Source organism: Melopsittacus undulatus, chromosome 6 (assembly GCF_012275295.1).
Source record: "Melopsittacus undulatus isolate bMelUnd1 chromosome 6, bMelUnd1.mat.Z, whole genome shotgun sequence".
NCBI classification, from domain to species: domain Eukaryota; kingdom Metazoa; phylum Chordata; class Aves; order Psittaciformes; family Psittaculidae; genus Melopsittacus; species Melopsittacus undulatus.
In genome coordinates, this window is record NC_047532.1 from 20040430 (window position 1) to 20059338 (window position 18909).

Here is an 18909-nt window from a genome sequence, read left to right on the forward strand (position 1 = left end):
GCACCCAGGATCCTGGGGTGGAGGTGTTTATACTCAGATGGAGAGTGCTGCAAGGACACTGCAGCATCGCAGAGGCTGCAGAGGGCCAGGAGCAGCCCCTTGCTGACCTTCTGGGGGCTGCAGGGCCTCTCCTTCTGTTTTCTTAAGTCGAGACATGGGAAAGCACACAGATGAGATGCACAGAAAGAGAGCGAGACCCTGAGGAGGAGGTTTGAAAGCACGAGTTTCTCCCACAGAAATCCATCCCTTGGGGTCAAGTCTGCAATTCTGCAGCTGGCAGCTCCTCTGCAAAGCCTAGACCCTGGGGCAGGGGCGCGGGTTGCAGCCAGGTTCTGGCTCTGACGCAGGGTGCTGGGCGTGGGATGCTGGATTTGGGATGCTGGGTGTGGGATGCTGCATTCAGGTGCTCGGTGCCAGATTTGGGCTGCAGGGAGGGGTGTGAGGCCACATGCAGCCAAGAGTGAGGGTGCTAGCCAGCAACCCTGGCTCGCGGTGGCAAGCAGCCGCGCGCGGGTGCTAGGAGGCAGTGGGAGGACCTGAGCACCCTCTGGTTTCGCTGCTGCCTTCCCCTTCCCGCTGTGGGAGCCCCGACTCTGGCTTCACTTTCAAAACGAAAGCAGTGTCAGCGCGTGAGAGCACTGGCGCCATCTCCCATCCTGCCACCCAGCTCCCTGGGCCGTTGGGCCTGCAGTGGGTGGCCAACACCCCTGAGTCACTCACCCCATCGCTCCCCACCTCCACCACCCCAACGGCTGCTGAGGATTTCCTTAAACCAGGCAGCAACCCCCCAGGGACAACGGGGATCCATGGAGCCACAGGTAAGGGCTGCTCCCCAAGCGGGGGGGTCAGGATGGGATGGGGTGCAGGACTGTGGCGGCAGAAAGGACCAGATAGGATGTGGGAAGGGCTGTGCTGTTGGCGCACTTGAATTGCTGGGGCTGTGGGGCGCCAAGTTCCCCCCACTGCACCCACAGCCACCCCGAGGCTCTGGAGCTGGGCAGGATCCAGGGCTCAGGGTGCCGGGGTGCAGGCACTCGCCCCGGCATGCGGGAAGCCCAGCAGGAGGGGGAGGGAGGGGAGGCCTCGGCGAGGGGCCAGGCGAGGGGCGGCCCCCGGCGCACCCGTCATGTGTTACTGGAAACATCTGGCCTGGGCCGCAGGGGCGTGACAGCCGCACACGCATGTGCACACGCATGTGTACACATGCACATGGGGACACACACATGCACTCGTGTGTTTATGGGTATGTGTGTATCAGCACATGCATCCACTTCTGGGTACACTCGTGTGTTCGTGTGTGTATACATACCCATATATGTATACACAGACAGGTATGGAGATTTGCACACACATGTAGATGGCTACATACATATGTAAGCATATAGATGTAAACATGTACACTTATATGTGTGCACACACTTACACACACACCTAAACATATAGTTATACATGTACAGATTTGCATGTATACACATGTGTACATACATGTACAATGGTCACACTAACTGCATGCATCCTGGCCGGAGCCTGTGGCCATCCCCCTTCCTGGGTGCCCTGGCAGAGTGAGCCTGTACATGCTGTGTGCACATGTTCCTCTCTGTGTCCTTGTGAAAACATGTATGTGCAGATATATGTGTGCCCTATGAGAGCCTGTGTATGACCATATGTCCTGTGTATATTCGTATGCACTATGTGCATGTGCATGCCTGCATGTACCCTTGGGCATCCATGCGCCTGTGGGCTGCATGAGTGCTGCGAGTGCCCATGTATGCCAAGAATGCCATGTGTATACCCAAGTGTGCCAATGTGCTCATGTGTGCCATATGCCTGTGTGTGCAGTGTGCCCATGTATACCCGTGTGTGCCGTGGGTACCTGTGTGCCCATCCGTGTGCATGCGCACCATGTGCACTGTGCGCACCGTGTGTACCCCGTGTGCCCAAGTGTGCCATACGCACTCTCCCACCCAGCGGTGCCCGCACCCCGATGCGGATGCGGGTGCCGGTACCGGAGCGGGGCGCTGGGGAGCTCGGCGGCGCGGGGGGCGGAGCGCGGCGGCGGGGGCGAGAGGCGGCGCCAGCCCCCATCGACCTCCAAACTTTCATTAAGTCGGCAGCACCGGCGGCGGTGGCGGCTCTGGGCCTGTTACGGCACCGGTACCGGTTTGGGTGCGGTGGAGCGGCGCACCCGTGGGCCCACCAGGCGCGGCGGTGGTGGCCGGGGGGAGGCATGGGCACGGTAAGGGGTGCACACCTTCGCCGGCACCGGGTGCCCGGCCAGGCCGGCAGCCACGGGAGCATCGGTGGGGCGGGAGGCTACCGGTGAGGGGAACGGGCGGGACAGGACTGGACGGCACGGGACGGGGGCAGCGAGGTGCTCCGCATCGGTGGAGCCGGCGACACCGGTAGCGACACCGGGCACGGCACCGGCAGAGGCCACCCGCCGGGACGGTGGCGGGAGCGGGATGCGGGGCGGTTCCACATCTGTTGCTCTCCCTGCGCGGCGGCGCGGTACCGGGGGAGCGCAGGGCGCGGCGCGCAGAGCGGGGCCGGCTGCCGCTGCACCGGGGGGGCCGGCGGGGACCGGGGCGGCCCGGCCCGGTGTCGGGGCGGGGGGACTGGCGGTAATTTTCCACGGGCATGTGCCGGGGCGGGGCGGCGGAGCAGCCACCACGTGGCGGCTGATGTAACCGGGCCCCCCCGCAGCCGTGCTGCACCGGGCGGCGGCGGCGGGGGGGTGCCGGGCGGCGGGCGCGTCGCGGCAGGCGCTGCCCGCGGGGCTGCCGCCGGAGCCGCCTCCCGGGAGGGGGGGGTGAAAGGGAAGGGCAGGGCAGGGCGGTGGCAGGCCGGCCCGCTGCCCGCCTCCCGTGGGTACCGGCTGCAGCGGCCCGGCGGATGCTGGCAAAGGAAATGGCCTCGCAGGTGGCAGCGGCTGCACCGGCGCCCCGAGCCGCCTGCTGGGTGGGAGGGGACGGGATTTCCATCCTGCGGCCGAGCATCCGTGGCCTTCCCCTGGTGCTGCTTCCCCCGCCGAGGCGTGACACGCTGTCCGGGAGCCCAGGTTGGTGTCTGGGTGTCCCGACTTCAGGGTACCACCGATCCCGTCTTTAGGTACGAGCCGCCCTGCCCTCCGAGCTGTCATGGCATCCCGCAGCTCCGGGAGAGCTGCCTTAGCACCAGTGCATTGCATCCCAATCCCTGCCTGCCTCTCCATGGGGATGCCGCAGCCTCCGGCATCCCTGTATCCATCCCGTTGCCACCTCGCACCTGGCCGGGATCTCGCATCCTTGCCAGGCTGGGAGCCAAAGCCAGCGGTGTATATACAGGGCAGGCAGCCTTATCAGTGCCTGGCAGACCCTGGGGGTAGTGGTGAGCCAGCCCCTCGGGTGCTGTACCCTCCCGGATTCAGGATGAGTCCTGGGCTGAATTCAGGGCTGCAGGACAGGCAGCTTTGGCTGGCTGGCAATAAGTGTGTGAAAAGGAAGAGGTCCGTCTGCTGACCCTGTGCTTCCCAGCCCTGAGAGGTCCCTGTGCCATCTGAGGAGCCAGACTTGTGGCACGGATGACATTTTTTCTCCCAGGGAGTGCTTTGGTGATGGGATGTGGTATCTGCTAGAGGCAGCCTGCCTGAGCTGGAGGGGCTGTGGCCAGGGCTGGGGGCTCGCCCTACATCCCCTGGTTTTCTGCCCTTTATCTCCACCACCCATGCTTCCATCCCCAGTGCTTAAGGGCTTTGTGCCCCTCTACTGATCGCTCCAGACCCATGACAGTCTGGGGACAGGGCTAAGGTGCTTGCACCTGGTGGTGGTGGCAGTTTGGGAACATTGGCAGGGATTAGGGTCCTCCCCTGGCCAGCAAGCACACCAAAGGTGGGGATCTGCTACATGGACAATGACACTGGTGTTTTGAAAAAGCAACTGTCCCTCCAGCGAGGTCAGGCCCTAGTGCTCCACCGGGGCCCCCAGCAGCCCCAGTCTGGGGCAGGCAGTGCACGCAGCTGCCTGCACCCTGTCCAGCAGCACCTGGTGCCCAGCAGAGCCCAGCAGCTCAGCCCCCCTGCGCCACACGTGCATGCGATGCACCGGGGCAGAAGGCAATCGTTTCCCATCTGTGCCCTGTGAGGCAGCTGAGCCCTGCTCAGCTCCCAGTGCCAGCGCTGCTGTGTGCTGCAGCCACTTCGGCTTGAGCTCTCGCTGGGGGGAGAGCTCAGGGGGCCTCTGCTCCTGCCTGCAGCCCCCAAAGCCCACCCTTTGGGAGGACAGCAGCCCACAGGGTCGTCTGTCCACACCTGGTAAATCTTTAACTGCTTCTTGGGAAACACCTAGGAGCCGCCGCTCGCTCGTCTGAGTGCTGGGGTTCAGAGATGCTGGAGGGGGTGGGAGCCAGCAGGAAGAGACCTCGCCGCCAGCCCATCCGTCCCTGGGCTCAGTGTCCTCCCCCAGCCCTGCAGGCTGGCACAGGCGAACGACCCGCCTGGCACAGCCCCCTGGTTCCTGAAGGGAGGGGGACGCCCGGGGAGGGACGTGCCCACCCCACCAGTCACGTCTCTCTTGGTGTCTCTCCTCTCTGCCCAGCTTGCTCTGTCCGTGGATTGAAGCGCACCGGTGTTGGTGCCACAGCCAGCGCGACGGAGAGTGGGCAGGCGAGGGACCCCGCTCCAGCCTCCAGGGATGGCCGATAAGTGCAGCGAGGGGCTGCTGGTAAGTGCAGGGTGTGGGGAGCGGGCTGGCATGGGCCACTGCCTCGTGAACCTGGAGCACCCGGCATAGGGAACAGGACACCAGGGCTCCTCTAAGGCTTGGTGCTCCCTCGGAAGCCCTGGCCAGGGTTGTGCACCCATGGTGCTCCCCAGCACAATGCCTGTGTGGCAGGCACTGGCCGCTGCTTGCTCTGAGCATGCTGCCTGCGCGCTCCTCGGGTGCGGTGTCTCACCGTTCCTGGAGATGCTATCACCCATCCCAGGCTCTCTGCCTGGCCTTATCACCTGCCCCAGCTCACCAAGAGCAAAGCCCTGGCCGGGCGGCTCCTCTCTCTGTTCCCGTTAAAGGGTGTGGGTGCCCTGCTGTGCTGGATGTCCACATAGGGGCATGGTGTGGAGCTGCTTCCCCTCCGCGTACACCCGGCAGGCTCTCCCACATTGGGCTGGTAGGATGGTGACATGGTTTTGTGGTGATCTTGGCAGTCGTGGGATAATGGTTGGACTTGATCTTAAAGGTCTTTTCCAACCTAGTTGCTTCTAGGCTTCTGTGGTGTGGGGGCAGAGCCAGGTTTTTCCAGGCACTGGTGTGGTGCCTGATCTTCCATCCTCACAAGTGGTGTGTTGCGGGATGCTGTGCACTGCCCTGCGCTTGCCTACACCAGGGATGTCTTCAGTGCCTGAGTGGATGTGGAATGTTCCTGATGCATGTCCTTGTTGGAGGGCTGCGCTAGCCCCATGCTTGTGGCAGCTCTGCCATGCAGCAAGGTGTTTGAGAGCCCTGAGATGAGGTTCCCATGCCAGGCTGCTGCAGTGTGCCGGGCAGGTGAACCCAGGCTGTGCTTGACTCTTCCCTTTTTCCCAATGGATGGGAGCTGAACATCGGGGCTGACATGATTGCTGTGCCCTCCCCTTCCCGGGGGGCTTCCTGAAATAGCTGCATGCTCCAGCCAGAGGGCTGGGAGCCAGGACTTTCCTGGGAAGCCAAGAGCCAGGGGAGCAGCGTGCTCCAGCAGGCACTTCCAGCTCGCTCGTGTGTGCGCGGCTCCTCTGCTTGCATGTCCCAGCTTGGCCCCACTGTCTGTGCCTGCAGTGGGGAACCCAGCACCCATCCTGCCTTCAACAGGCATGTGGGGGGGTCAGAATGGCTGGGGGGAGAAGGAGGTAGATTTCTCCAGGAGAAGCTCTTGTCTGAGGACAAGGAGATGCTAAGGATGTATCAGTGTTTGAAGGGAGGGCTGTCACGGGGATGTGCTCCTGCATGCATGGGGTGCTTGCCACGGCTCCGTTTTCTTGCTGTGTGTTCTTGCCCTGGCTGGAGCAGCTGGTGTAGCACTGGGGTGAGGGCTGAGTCTGGCACCCACAGCAGGGAGTCAGGCATGGGAGCACCCACCTGCTCTCAGGCAGTTTTTATCCCGCTTCTCGGAAATACCTGACAGGTTCCCTGTGAGAGCATCCCCACTCCTAGAGCATCCCTGCGCCATCAGCCTCGGGAGTAGCTGTGGCGGGATGGGTGCTGGCTGCCAGGCCACCTGGGTCACTGGGGAAGGGAGCTAATCTCCTTGGCCTGCCTCCAGGGCCCTGCCAGTCACCTGGTAAAGCGTGATCCCTGCCTGTCCTCTCATCCCTGCCTGCAGTTGCAGCTCCTGCCACCTCTGCTCCCAGCCCAGCCAGGCTCCAGCGGGGCAACCCCTGTCCAGGGATGTGACGGGGTTTATGATGGGGCTCAGAGTGCCCACTGTGCCCTGCCTGGGGAGGGAACGGGGTGATGGAGGCAGCAGCAAGGTGATGTGCTGCTGTACCTGTTTCCCCAACTGTGGGTTGAGGCCTGAGCCCTTCAGTTGGTCTGGATGTGTTGAGGGTGCTGTGTCCCTGCGTCCTGCTTTGGCAGGCTCCGTGTTTTGTGGATGCCTCTGGGAAGTTTACTCACTCCAAAACAGCAGGCACGAGGGCAGGCAGTGCCCTCCCTGCTGTTCCTTGGCAAGCACTGGGTCGCTGCTCCCACCATGCTGCTAGGGTTAAGGCCTGGGGGTGTCTGTCCCAGACACCCCCAACGGTGAGGTGCCACCAGCCAGCAGCCATGGGCATGGTAGCCAGTGGAGCTGTGGAAATGGCTCTTGGCTCCGGGAGCCCTTCCTGGAATACCAAGGGGCAGTGATGGGGGGGGCTGGCGGGGGATTCTTCTGCCTGAATGCCGCAGGAGAATCGTGTCTGCCCTGGGAGAATGGGGCCGGAGAAAGGCAGCCCCAGCAGGAAACACCCAGCATGGGGATGGTGGCACTGGGGCATGTCCCTGCCCCAGGCACCTGCAGCCCTGCGTGGGGATGGGGTTATGAGGGCTGGAAGACGCATGGCCACCCCTGATGTGCCCATTGCTCCTGCCTCTGTAGTTTAGCCAGGGTGGGGACCTGGGTGCCAGGGGAGGTGAGAGTCCTACTGACAGCCCTTTGTTTCCAGCAATGTGTTCCTGTGGGGCTGGCAGTTCTCTTTGCCTGCCAGGGGAGCAGCACTGTGCTCTATGGGCTAACACAGGGCCTGGAATCTCTGGGATGGGGTGGTGGGTTCCATCATGATGCACTCATGCTGTGTGCAGGTGGCCTAGGGAAAGTGATGCTGCTAAACCCATGGAGGGTTTGGATGGAGGGATGCTCATGTGGGCACCTTGTGGGATGTTCAAAGCTCAAGAGGTGCTTGGCTGTATACGGGACATGACTGGCAGGGCTATGCTGAGATCACTGGGGCTGGCAAAGCATGGGGTGATTCTGGGCTTGCACACATCCCATGGATGGTGCACGTCCCAAGCTCCGGGGTGGCTGATGCAAGAGGGGACAGGGACAAGCACTGGGTGCTGGCGTGCGGGGGGCCAAGAGCCCGCTATGCACACGTGTGCTGTTCACGTGCGCGCCCGCAGCCGCTGCTGCCCGGACCCCAGATGGTTGCCCGAAAGCACTGGGCTGTCCCCCCGCCCTCGGTGCACCATCACGCCTCGATGGCATCTTGGCTGTGCTCCCCAGCCAGGACACGGGGCTGGGAGCAGCTGGGGTGCCCCGAGCCTGGCTGGGGGCACACCCTGTGCCCACCCTCCCATGGGACACAGCACCCCACCATGTTCCCACCTTGCGCTGGCAAGGGGGTGAGCAGGGAGGCTGTGGGGTGCCTGGGGAGCAGGGGGGTCATGGCACAGCTCTTCTCCAGCCAGATGGTCCCCCGCAGGGCAGTGACCTTGCGAGGGCTGCCATACAGAACCCATGATGGTGCCAGTGGTGTGACGTCAGGGTGAAGTACAGTGGTACCAGGCTGGGGATGTGCCAGCAAGCAGGCTTGTCCCTGTGTCCCTGTCCCCAAGTGGGGCCATGCCTGGTCCTCACAGCCCTTGAGCATGCAGGGCTGGATGGCTGCACAGGTGATGGGCATAGGGATAGGAGCATGTGTGGGGCTGGAGGTGTTTGGGCATGGGGAGAGGGGGCCTCTGAGTGAGATGCAGTCCTCTGCTGCACTCCAAACACAGGTCCTGGCCCCAGCCAGCCGGGCAGCAGTGCCCGCAGGGAGGGCAGCGGTGCCTGTTGGAGCGTGCGGGGCTGCAAGCAGCTGGATTCCACTAATGAGGGCTCATTAAACGGGATGGGGCTCAGCCCGCTGTGCTGCCTGTCCTGCCCGCGCCTGCTGGGGAGGGAACCCGGCTTGCAGGGACATGGCTCGTAGTGGGGGCAGAACGGAGGCACGGGGTCCCTGCGGTGTGGGGCAGGCTGGTGCTGGTGCTGCATGGGGCGGGCAGCGAGGGGCTGAGCCTGGCCGGGAGGCGAGCAGGGAGCGGTGCCAAGTGCTGGAGCGGCGGGTGGGGGGAGGCGGGCGGCTGTTGCGCCGGAGCCCGAGGTGCCAATGAAGCTGGGGACTCACGGAGCTGGGCAGCCTGGCCCCCCGGATAGCGGCCACGGGCAGCTGGGCCCCTGCCGGCCCCCTCAGCAGGTCAGTGGGGAGGTGAGAGTGGGGTCTGATGGGGCAGAGTAAGGTGGATGGTGGCTGTTCCAGCACTGTTCCCCTACGGCCATGGCTCTCCAAGCCCCTTTATGCTGGTTCCCGGGTAATGGATCTGCAGGGCTGAGCTGCAGCTTTGTGCTGTGGGACGCTGGAGAGGCACCTCTAAGCCCCACAAGCAGGGATGTGGTGTGGTCTGGGGGAGGGAGGATGCAGTGTGGCACCAAGACCCTCCATGGCCTCAGCTGCACTGGGAGCAAGAAGAGATTGTCTGACAGTTGTGTGTTCATTAACTTTGGAACCGACTGATTACAAGACTGGCACAGCACCCCTTTTCCTTGCTCAGTGCTGCAGGAGCAGTGAGATCCATCTTTCATCCTCTCCTTATCCCCCAGTTTCATGGGCATTAGTGAGCAATGTCAAAGCTTGCCCTGACCCGCTATGGCCCCCCAGGGCTGGGCTTGTACTGCTGTGGGTGGCTGGCAGGGCGTGCTCAGGGCTGTCCATGGGGCTGGGCAGCCTCCCTGCACGGGGGTGGTCAGGGCTGTGTAGCACTGCTGAAGGGTCCTGGGATTTGGACAAGCCCCTCGGCACTGCATCCCCCTGGGCCTGGGAGTGATTCTCTTGCCTTTGCCCATCCTGGCATCCACAACTGATGCTCCCACTGCCTGGGCTGTGCTGGGTATCCATGCCCCCATGTCATGCCTCTGTTGCACCAGAGCAGGGGAAACATGGGGCCAGGAACCACTGGGAGAGCACAGGGATAGCTAGGAAGGGCTGGTGAGGCTGGCAGAGCTAAGATGTTGATGTGGGTTCATTACCCATGTGGCAGGGACAAGGACTGAAGGACCTGACTCTAGGGGCATCTCCCCTGCAAGCACTCAGGATCCGTGACTGGCAGTGAGGACAAATGGGACACCCCTATCCAAGTCACTCCATCCCTCTGTCACTGGGGACCCCTGCCCCAGGCTGGGATTCCAATGTTCCAGGCATCTTGCACCCCACTTCCCTGTCCTGGAAGAGGTGCTGTTTTACCAGAAGACATATTTAGCATCTATATCTTCCGGTAGCCTCTGCTTCATTCAGACATGACTTTTTCACCATCACCATGGCAAAGAGTAATGATATCAGGCTGCTGACATCAGGGATGATGAATCCTGCATTGGTATTGGAGGAGCAGCCCTAGCACCCTATTAGGAGGCTGGGGAAGGAACTGGGGTCCCTCACTTGTTCAGGGGGGCTGAATAAGGCTGGTGCCCCACGGAGTGCTTCTGCTGGCTGAGGAACCTCCCATGGAGACATCCCCAGCATGGACTCCACCACTGCCATGAGCTTCCCAGCCATAAATCAAGGCCCCTTCGGGAAGTGGGGGGCATCCGGGCACCCCAGCCAAGCTGTCATTGTGCGAGGAGATGCTGCTTAGCATGAGAAAGGCTCCGGTGCCAGGCAGTGTGATGGATGATACCCACTTTGCTGGGCTGGGGAGGCTTTGCCATGGTTTGTGAGGGGGTTGGTGCCTGGGGAAAGGGGAGGAAGAGGATGCCTGGGCACCCCTCGTGTGCAGCCTCTGCTGCCCTTCTGCCCCCTTGGGGGGATATTTGGGGTGTTTGAGGAGTGCTTCTTCCTCTCCCATCTCCCCCCCAGTGTTTTCACCCAAGACAGGTATCTCTTGTAGCATATATATGGAAAATTTGGGGTCTGGGAGCATCATTCCAACCTGCATTCTTGCTGTGGAGCAGTTCCCCCTTTGCAGCCCATCTCCGTCCCACCCCTACAATGGGAAGAGGAGTGTCTCTTCTTCCCAGATGCCTGGGTTCTCTGTGTCCCCCCTCTTTTATCATGTGGGGTTAGAAGGGTGGTTAGTGAGTGTAAAGGACAAGGCGACCTTCCCAGATTTTGGGAGGGGGGGAGTGGGAACAAGCTGATGGGTGAACATGCAAGCATTTGCGCACGTGTGTGTGCTTGTGCAGGCATGGGCACACATGTGGCTGCCCCTTATTGGGGACAAGCACGCCTAAGCCCTGTGCTGCAGGAATGGAAAGGTGGGGAGGGAAAGAACAGAGGCTTGGCATTCTCACTGCACTGGTGCCTGGCGGCTCAAAGCTGGGGTGCCCCATTGGGCATGGGGGTGAAGCCGTGACAGCATTACCTGAGCAGAGGGGTGGCCTTTCAGCTCTGGGACAGCAATGTGGTCTCCTTTGGGCTCCAGAGCTCTGAGCTGAGCCAGGGCCACGCAGTGTGTTGTCCCCCCCAGACCCTGTGCCAGAGAGGCTGGAGTGTTGCCCCCCTCCTGCTGGCTGTGCTGCTCATTAGGGGCCTCATTAGTGCGAGCAGCTTAATCAGCGGCTTCCCGATCGGATCAGCCTGCTCAAGCGGGCAGTGTGCCCAGGCATGGGGACAGTGCCAGTGTCCTATCCCCCTACCCTGGCAACCCCTTGGCACCCCATAATAAGAGTCATCCCTGCGGGGGGAGTCCGCCCCAGCACTGGGGCTGCTGTAAGATCTTCTCTGATGGAGCCTTTACCATGGGGTCTGCCATTCTCACCCAACATCACCCTTATAGCCTGTCCCAAAGTGCCCACTGATCCCCCCATTGCCCTTCTCCCCCATCCGTGAGCCTCAGCAGCCCCCCATGGCCCCTGGCGCGTGTGGGTCCTGCTCGCAGCAGATGGCTTTGTTTGGCAGTGCCGTGCCGGAGTCGCCGGGCATCACGTCCTGGCTGTGCCGGCCCTAATCAAATGATACGGTTAGGTGCACCGCGCCTGCTGCCTGTGCCCCGCCGGCGTGAGCAGATCCGAGGTGACGGCTCCCATTTGTGGCCCACTCGCTGCTGGCATCAGGCATCGTGGGGGGCACACATTGGGGTGTCTACGGTGGGGAGACTGGCACTGGTGTGTTCCTAGGGTTGCAGCACCCCATGCTGTTCCTGTAGTGTTATGGGTGCTGTGGGACCATGAGCACCTGCATCCCATGCATCTATCACCTGACCCCAGGTGGGTCAGGGAGGGTTTGGAGTACCTGCGGCACCCAAAAATTACATCTGTCCTCAGCACAACCTGCCAGAGCTCAGCAGCATCCGGGAAGAACATTAATGTGAGCACAGGGCCGTGCTGGGACGGATCCACCCGGTGATGGGTGCTCATCCCTGTTGTTGTTGTCTGCGGTGTGAGCTCGCATTGTGTGGCAGCCTGTACAAAGCGCCCTTTCTTGCCCTTCTCTGTCTCCCCTCCATCCGCTACAGTGAGGGATGGCTGAATGGTGGGGCTGCCTCCCCAAGGGGACCCATCTACATGGGACCCCCCTGCACTGCCCCAGTGTGGTGCCTTGCTGGGCAGGACCCCATCTGCTGTAGGGTGCCCTTCCCAGGGGTGGCACCCAGGCTCCCACCTGCTCTAATCACTGCACCCCACTCCCCTTTGAAGGGAGGCCCTGCTTCCCCCTGGGGGTCCCACCATTCTCCCCTCCCAGCCATGGGCAGTGGCCACCCAGCAGGACCTCTCTTGCTGGGCACGGGGAGGGGGGGTGTGAGAACAGAGGCCCCTTTGTGCTCGGGCGCCCGGACCTGCTTTGTATGAGTTGCAGGCTCTTCCTTCGCTGCAGCCGGGCTCCAGGCAGAGCTATTCAGTGGGGGGGGGGCACCACCACTGCCCTCCCCCTCCTTGGCACTGCTTGTGCATGGTTGGAGGGGGGGCTGGCATGAGGCGGGGATGTGGAAGGATGCTGGGGACCACCCAGCCCTGTTTGCTGGCCATGACCCTTCTGATGGGGCTGGCAGGGCAGTCCCTGTTAACACACCTCACATCTCTCCACAGAACGGCGCCGTGCCCGGGGAGCGAGGCAAGCAGGACAAGAGCGTCAAGCGTGGCAACTGGGGCAACCAGATCGAGTTCGTGCTGACCAGTGTGGGCTATGCCGTGGGGCTGGGCAACGTCTGGCGCTTCCCGTACCTCTGCTACCGCAATGGGGGAGGTGGGTGTTGGGGGGCCGGGGAGTGGGGTGCCTCAGGGCAGGGGTGGGGGTCCCATGTGGTGCTTGCCAGCCCCAGGCTCACTGGGGTGGTGCAGGGTGCACAGTTGTGCCCAAGGGCATTGCACACTCTCACCCCCTGGTTCCTGCCCACCAGGTGCCTTCATGTTCCCCTACTTCATCATGCTGGTGTTTTGCGGTATCCCCCTCTTCTTTATGGAGCTCTCCTTCGGGCAGTTCGCCAGCCAGGGCTGCCTCGGGGTCTGGAGGGTCAGCCCCATGTTCAAAGGTAAGGAGCCACCCATCCCCACCAGCACGTGCCAGCATGGGATATCTGCTGGCACAGCCCTCGTCATGTCCCGCCTCGCACCCCATGTGTCCCCTGCCCATACACCCCTAGCACACCACACGGCCTCACACAGGCTCCTGTGTCTTGCACCTTGCACATGCAATCACTGCATGCATGGCATGTGTCCTCCGTACACACATCCAGCCTGGGCCACTCTGCCCTGCACACGCAGCCCGCCTGGCGTTCCCTGCACGCGTTACACACATCCCTGTGCACACGATGCATCTGCTGCGCATACCCCAGCCCTGCACTGGCATCCGCTGCAGGCATTACACACACATCCCTGCACATGCCACACGTGTCCCCAGCGCATCACTGCTGCAGAGGCCACTCTGGTCCCCTGAACGCGCTGCAGGTTCCCATGGCCCCTCCAAGTGTGGGCACACTTCTGCAGTCCTCTCCCTGCACCATAGGCAGTGGGTGCTGTGCCCACATGTATGGGTGCTGGCCCTGCTCAGAACTTGCCCTGCCATGGCTGAACCCTGCTGGCTCACCAGTGTGCTCCCATGCTGCTGGCTCCCCTGGCACACCCTGCACGCTACCTGATGGGTGACGTGACCAAATGTCACATTTGAATGTGGGCAGCCCACCCTCCTCCCTGTGCTTGTGTGGCCCTTGTCACATGCCACCAGGTAGCTGAAGCCCTAAAGACCCCATAGCCAGGAGAGACCCCACCCAGTGGTTCTCTAGGGCTTCAGATCCCAAAGGTTTTCCTGCAGTTTTGTATTCCATGCATCCCTTGCACATTGCCACACATCCCAGGGGACACAGCACCACCATGCTTGCTTGAAAGTACAGGAACGCATGCACAGTGCTCCCCACCCCAGTGCCACAGCCAGGCACATGCCTCAGCGTGGCTGCAAGCTGCTGCTGGCACCGCATGCTGCCCTCCCCACCACACCACAACCCCCTGTGCTGCGTGCCGTGCCGCACCGTGCCGCTCACCCCTCCCCGGTGCTGTTCCCAGGCGTGGGCTACGGGATGATGGTCGTGTCCACGTACATCGGGATCTACTACAACGTGGTGATCTGTATTGCCTTCTACTACTTCTTTGTGTCCATGACGCGTGTGCTGCCCTGGACGTACTGCAGCAACGCCTGGAACACGCCTGACTGTGTGGGGGTGCTGGATGGGAACCTCTCCAGCCGCGCTGCCCTCAACCTCGCCCTCAATGCCACGCAGAAGCGCACCAGCCCCAGCGAGGAGTACTGGAGGTACTGGGGATGGGGAGAAGGGATGAGGGAGGTGATGGTGCTGGTGGGGCCGTGCTGACACCCACTGCCCCCCATGCAGGAGGTATGTGCTGGACCTGTCTGATGACATCGGGAATCTGGGCGAGGTGCGGCTGCCCCTCCTGGGCTGCCTTGGTGTCTCCTGGGTCGTCGTCTTCCTCTGCCTCATCAAGGGTGTCAAGTCCTCGGGGAAGGTACCCATATGTTCTCCCTCCCAGCCCATCCCTGGTGTGGACATGCCCCCTCTGTAGATGGCCATTCCCCCTCTGGGCACATCCCCATCTCTATTGGGAATGTAGCTTCTGTTGTGTCCATAGTGCCACCTTCCCTGACCATAACCCCATCCCAGTCTGTAAGCACACCCTGTCCCAGGCCATATCCCTTTCCCGTGGCCCTGCTCCCTGAGGTGTTGCCCTGCAGGTGGTGTACTTCACGGCCACCTTCCCCTATGTGGTGCTCACCATCCTCTTCGTGCGAGGCATCACGCTGGAGGGGGCCCTCACTGGCATCATGTACTACCTGACACCCCAGTGGGACAAGATCCTTGATGCCAAGGTGAGCAGGGATGAGGGGCACTGGGTGGACAGGGAGGAATGGGGACATAGCACTGACAACCCCACTGCTGCAGGTGTGGGGTGATGCAGCTTCGCAGATCTTCTACTCACTGGGCTGTGCCTGGGGTGGGCTCATCACCATGGCCTCCTACAACAAGTTCCACAACAACTGCTACCGGTGAGTGCCCGACCATGGCTCCACCAACCCTGCTGCTGTCTGTTGGACCTGTCACCAGCCCAGACCTCCCCCCACAGGGACAGCATCATCATCAGCATCACCAACTGCGCCACCAGTGTCTACGCCGGCTTCGTCATCTTCTCCATCCTGGGCTTCATGGCCAACCACCTGGGCGTGGATGTCTCCAAGGTGGCCGACCATGGCCCTGGCTTGGCCTTTGTTGCCTACCCCGAGGCCCTCACCTTGCTCCCCATCTCACCCCTCTGGTCCATCCTCTTCTTCTTCATGCTCATCCTCTTGGGACTGGGGACACAGGTAGGTCATGTTGGGGCCAGTGTGCTGGGACAGGGTGGCAAGGTGAGACATGGTGAGATATGGTGGTGACATATTGCCCCCTCTGCCCCACATGCAGTTCTGCCTGCTGGAGACGCTGGTCACGGCCATTGTGGATGAGGTGGGCAACGAGTGGATCATCCGCAGGAAGACCTTTGTGACTCTGGGGGTAGCCGTAGCGGGCTTCCTGCTGGGTGTCCCGCTCACCACACAGGTAGGTGACCATGGAGCGGTGGTGATGGGGTGCTGTTGCCATGGTGATTGCCAGCTGACACCAACTGTTGCCATGACCACCCTGGTGGTGGTGACACCCAAGGCCTGGTGTTGCCATGCCAACAGTGGTGATGGTATCCAGACTGAGCATCACCATGCTGATCCTGGCATTGAGTGTTGCCATGCCAGCGGCTGTGGGTGTACCTCGGCTGTGCATTGCCATGGCAACCCTAGCAGCATGGCTGTGCTTTTGCCATGCCAACAGCAGTGGTACCCAATGGGACAGCTGTGCTAAATGGGTCCCTCTCACAGGCGGGCATCTACTGGCTCCTGCTGATGGACAACTACGCTGCCAGCTTCTCCCTGGTCGTCATCTCCTGCATCATGTGTGTGGCCATCATGTACATCTACGGTAGGTGGACAGCCAGCCAATGGGGAAGGGGGTGTTCTGATATCTAGCCAATCGGTGGTCTGCTGTGTGCTAACTGGCAAGGCTGATGGCCAATCAGGTGTGACCTGAGCAGCATGATGGGTCCCACTAGCCGAGATCTGGAGCAGATGCTGGGCAGGGACTGGGGTCCCAACAGGCTCCCATCCATCTCACGCTGGGGCTGATGGCTTCTTGTCCCCCCCAGGGCATCGGAACTACTTCAAGGACATTGAGATGATGCTGGGCTTCCCACCACCGCTCTTCTTCCAGATCTGCTGGCGCTTCATCTCACCTGCCATCATCTTTGTGAGCATTGTGACTATGGGGCCTGGGGCCGTGGAAGGAGGATGCAAAGAGCCCACCTGGGCAGTCTGCTGGGGTGGAGGGTGCTGGGCTGCAGAAGAGCAGTGGGGATGGGGCAGAGGAAGGGTGACTGGGGGGACACAGAGCAGGCTGGCTGCTCCTCAGGCTGATCTGATCTGGCTGATCCTGCCTGTCCTTCCGCAGTTCATCCTGGTCTTCACAGTGATCCAGTACCGGCCCATCTCCTACAATGACTATGTCTACCCCACCTGGGCCATCAGCATCGGCTTCCTCATGGCACTTTCCTCTGTCATCTGCATCCCCATCTACGCCATCTACAAAGTGTGCTGCTCTGAGGGGGACACACTGCTGGAGGTAGGTGATTAGGGTGTAGACCCCCTTGTCCATGTCCCACCTGGGACTGCCTCTAAGGCTGTCCTTCACTTGCCTACACACCCGCAGTGGCTGTGAGAACGCAGCATCCATGGGGTATCCCATCTCGAGGCTCCAGTGGGAGGGCAGGGCAAGGGGAGCATGGTGGGTGCTAACCATGTCCCCTTGCTCTCCTTTTCTCTCTAGCGCTTGAAAAATGCTACCAAGGCAAGCAAGGACTGGGGCCCGGCGCTGGCAGAGCACCGCAGCGGCCGCTATGCCCCAGCGTTCAGCCCCTCCACTGAGTCCCACTTGGAGGTGCAGCCCCTGCAGCCGGAGAAGAGCCGGAGTGAGGCAGAGGCTGCATCCCCCGTGCAGGGCAGCAACGGCTCAGCCCACAGCCAGGACTCCAGACTGTGACCCCCCAACATCCCCGCACCCCCTCTAACCCCTCCTGCGCGGTGACACTTTCGCACCTTCCGCTGGCGGAGCCTGGCTCCGGGCCGCACCGGACCACGGGGGGCTCTCAGCACCCGTCCCCGAGACCCCCCCACGTCCTCACCGGTTAACTCCCCCCGACCCCCCCGTGGCGTTCGTTAACCCTCACGTTTACGGTAACCTTTGTGTGCGACGCTGGGACAAGAGAGGAGGGGGCACAGCCCTGGGAGGGCCGGGAGCCAGAGGCACTTTGCAGGGGACCTGCTCCGGGGGGGAGGCACAGGATGGGGGGAGTGGGATGCCCCATGGCTCCCGGCCCCCCTACAGCCAGGTGCCCCACCGTGGGGCACCCTCCTGGCCTAGCCATGGGAAGGGAGTGGGGTAGGACCACGTTGAGACTGCCCATGGCCACCCCAAGTGTATGTGCACAGGGGCATTGTGGTGGGGTTGGCACTGCAGGACCCCCCAGCCAAGGTGGGCACCCACTGTGGCTCAGAGCCTTCAGGGTCCCACTGGTGGCCATGCCCAGGGATGGTGCCAGGCACAGAGCTAGCACAGGGAGATGGGAACAAGCACGCTGCCTGCATGGGCAGTGGGATCTTAACGGCACAAGACACAAGCACTTAGAGCACACGTGTGTGCACGTGTGTCCCTCATAGACAGATTAAGGGCATGCATGTGGCCTATGTGGGCACGCACATATGCACGGTACCCCAGGGCTGTGCAGGCGGTGAGCTGGTATGTACCCCCACCATCCACCCCTCCACCCTGTGGCCCCTCTGAGAGGCTGTGGGTGCCCATCTGGGTGGCCAGGCATCACCAGCAAAGCTGGTGTAGCCATAAGAAGTGTGGGCACAGCCTGATGCTTCTGCCTGCCCCATGGTGGGATAGGCAAGTACTTAAGCCTGTTCGGGGGTTGATGGGGCAGGACCAGGGGCCAGCTCTCCCTGGCAGCCCTGGCATGGGCAGGGGGGACCTTCCATGGTGCTAAGGGGGAGCAAGGTGGACCGATCCCCCCCCCCCCCCCCAGCTGCTGCTAGCAAGAGGTACCAGCAGAGAAGCAAAGGGCTGCACCAGCCCGCTCACTCCGAGCCATCTGAGGACACTCTGTCCCCAACCAGTATTAGTGGAGCAGGATGCACTGGCAAAGGCCGGGCGGTTTTAAATCTGTCTTCCAGCTCCAGCCAAAGGGCCTGGAGCTCTCAATCCGGGGTGGGTGGGTGAGACCCTTCCCACCCCGCTGTTCCCCTCCCAGCCAGCGCCCTGTGCTCCCCATGCTGCAGCCCAGGGCTGGCACAGGGACACGGCGTGGCTCGGCACGGTGGTGGGAGGCGGTGGGCGGTGGGTGCTGAGCCCCGGCAGGATGTTCCAGCTCCCCCCGTTCCCCGTCCCGAGTCCCCCACCGTGCCGCGGAGAGGGGCACAGTTTCCTGCATGGTGCCCGTGCCCTGCCCCATGTGTCACGCCGCTACTCTTCACCTCTAATTGTTAGCAATAACGCGTGCGTCCCTGGGCAGTGCTGCCTGTGCCAGTGTATCTCCCGGTGTAGAGTTCTAAAGTATCCTAGATTTTAATGAGATTTATATTCCTGAAGTGGTGTCCTGGTGTGACCTTTTTTGGGGAGCCTGGGAAGGGAGTTGGGGGGAGAATGGGGGATGACGTCCCATGGGTGCCACCTTTTCCCCTTGATGCCCAGCTCTGGTACTGAGCAGGGGAATGTTTCCTTGTCCCACTTGGGTCTTCGAAACCACCTGGAGATAGGGCAGTGGATGGGGACAGGCAGCTTGTCCTTGCTAGGGGAGAGAATTGTCTGCCCAGGTGTGAGGGAGCACTTGTCCATGGCACAGTGAGGCCAGCCAGTTTTGCCCATGTGG

The 18909-nt window shown here is 62.1% G+C and overlaps 1 protein-coding gene across 2 annotated transcripts; it reads left to right on the forward strand.

The window, feature by feature from the left end:
• The first annotated feature begins 456 nt into the window (after positions 1–456).
• Positions 457–18628, forward strand: SLC6A9 (solute carrier family 6 member 9). 2 transcript variants are annotated; one of them, XM_005151076.3, is made up of 14 exons: positions 457–818; positions 4572–4697; positions 12481–12637; positions 12792–12923; positions 13951–14197; positions 14277–14409; positions 14636–14770; positions 14844–14947; positions 15025–15262; positions 15360–15494; positions 15806–15905; positions 16129–16229; positions 16431–16601; positions 16806–17236. In XM_005151076.3, the coding sequence occupies exons 2-14, from the start codon at positions 4668–4670 to the stop codon at positions 17016–17018; spliced, it is 1896 nt and encodes a 631-aa protein (XP_005151133.1). In that variant the 5' UTR covers positions 457–818; positions 4572–4667; the 3' UTR covers positions 17019–17236. The 2 variants fall into 2 exon arrangements, with proteins under 2 accessions (XP_005151133.1, XP_033919722.1); XM_034063831.1 differs by lacking the exon at positions 457–818 and adding an exon at positions 2076–2236 and having other exon boundaries at positions 16806–18628.
• The last annotated feature ends 281 nt before the right edge of the window (positions 18629–18909 follow it).

What these genes read in the sequence shown, in the direction of transcription:
- SLC6A9 (XM_005151076.3), top strand. Translation starts at nt 4,668, where the DNA reads ATGGCCGATAAGTGCAGCGAGGGGCTGCTG. An exon ending in GTGTCAAGTCCTCGGGGAAG is followed by an intron (nt 14,410 to 14,635) that starts GTACCCATATGT and finishes GTTGCCCTGCAG; the next exon opens with GTGGTGTACTTCACGGCCAC. An exon ending in ACAAGATCCTTGATGCCAAG is followed by an intron (nt 14,771 to 14,843) that starts GTGAGCAGGGAT and finishes CCACTGCTGCAG; the next exon opens with GTGTGGGGTGATGCAGCTTC.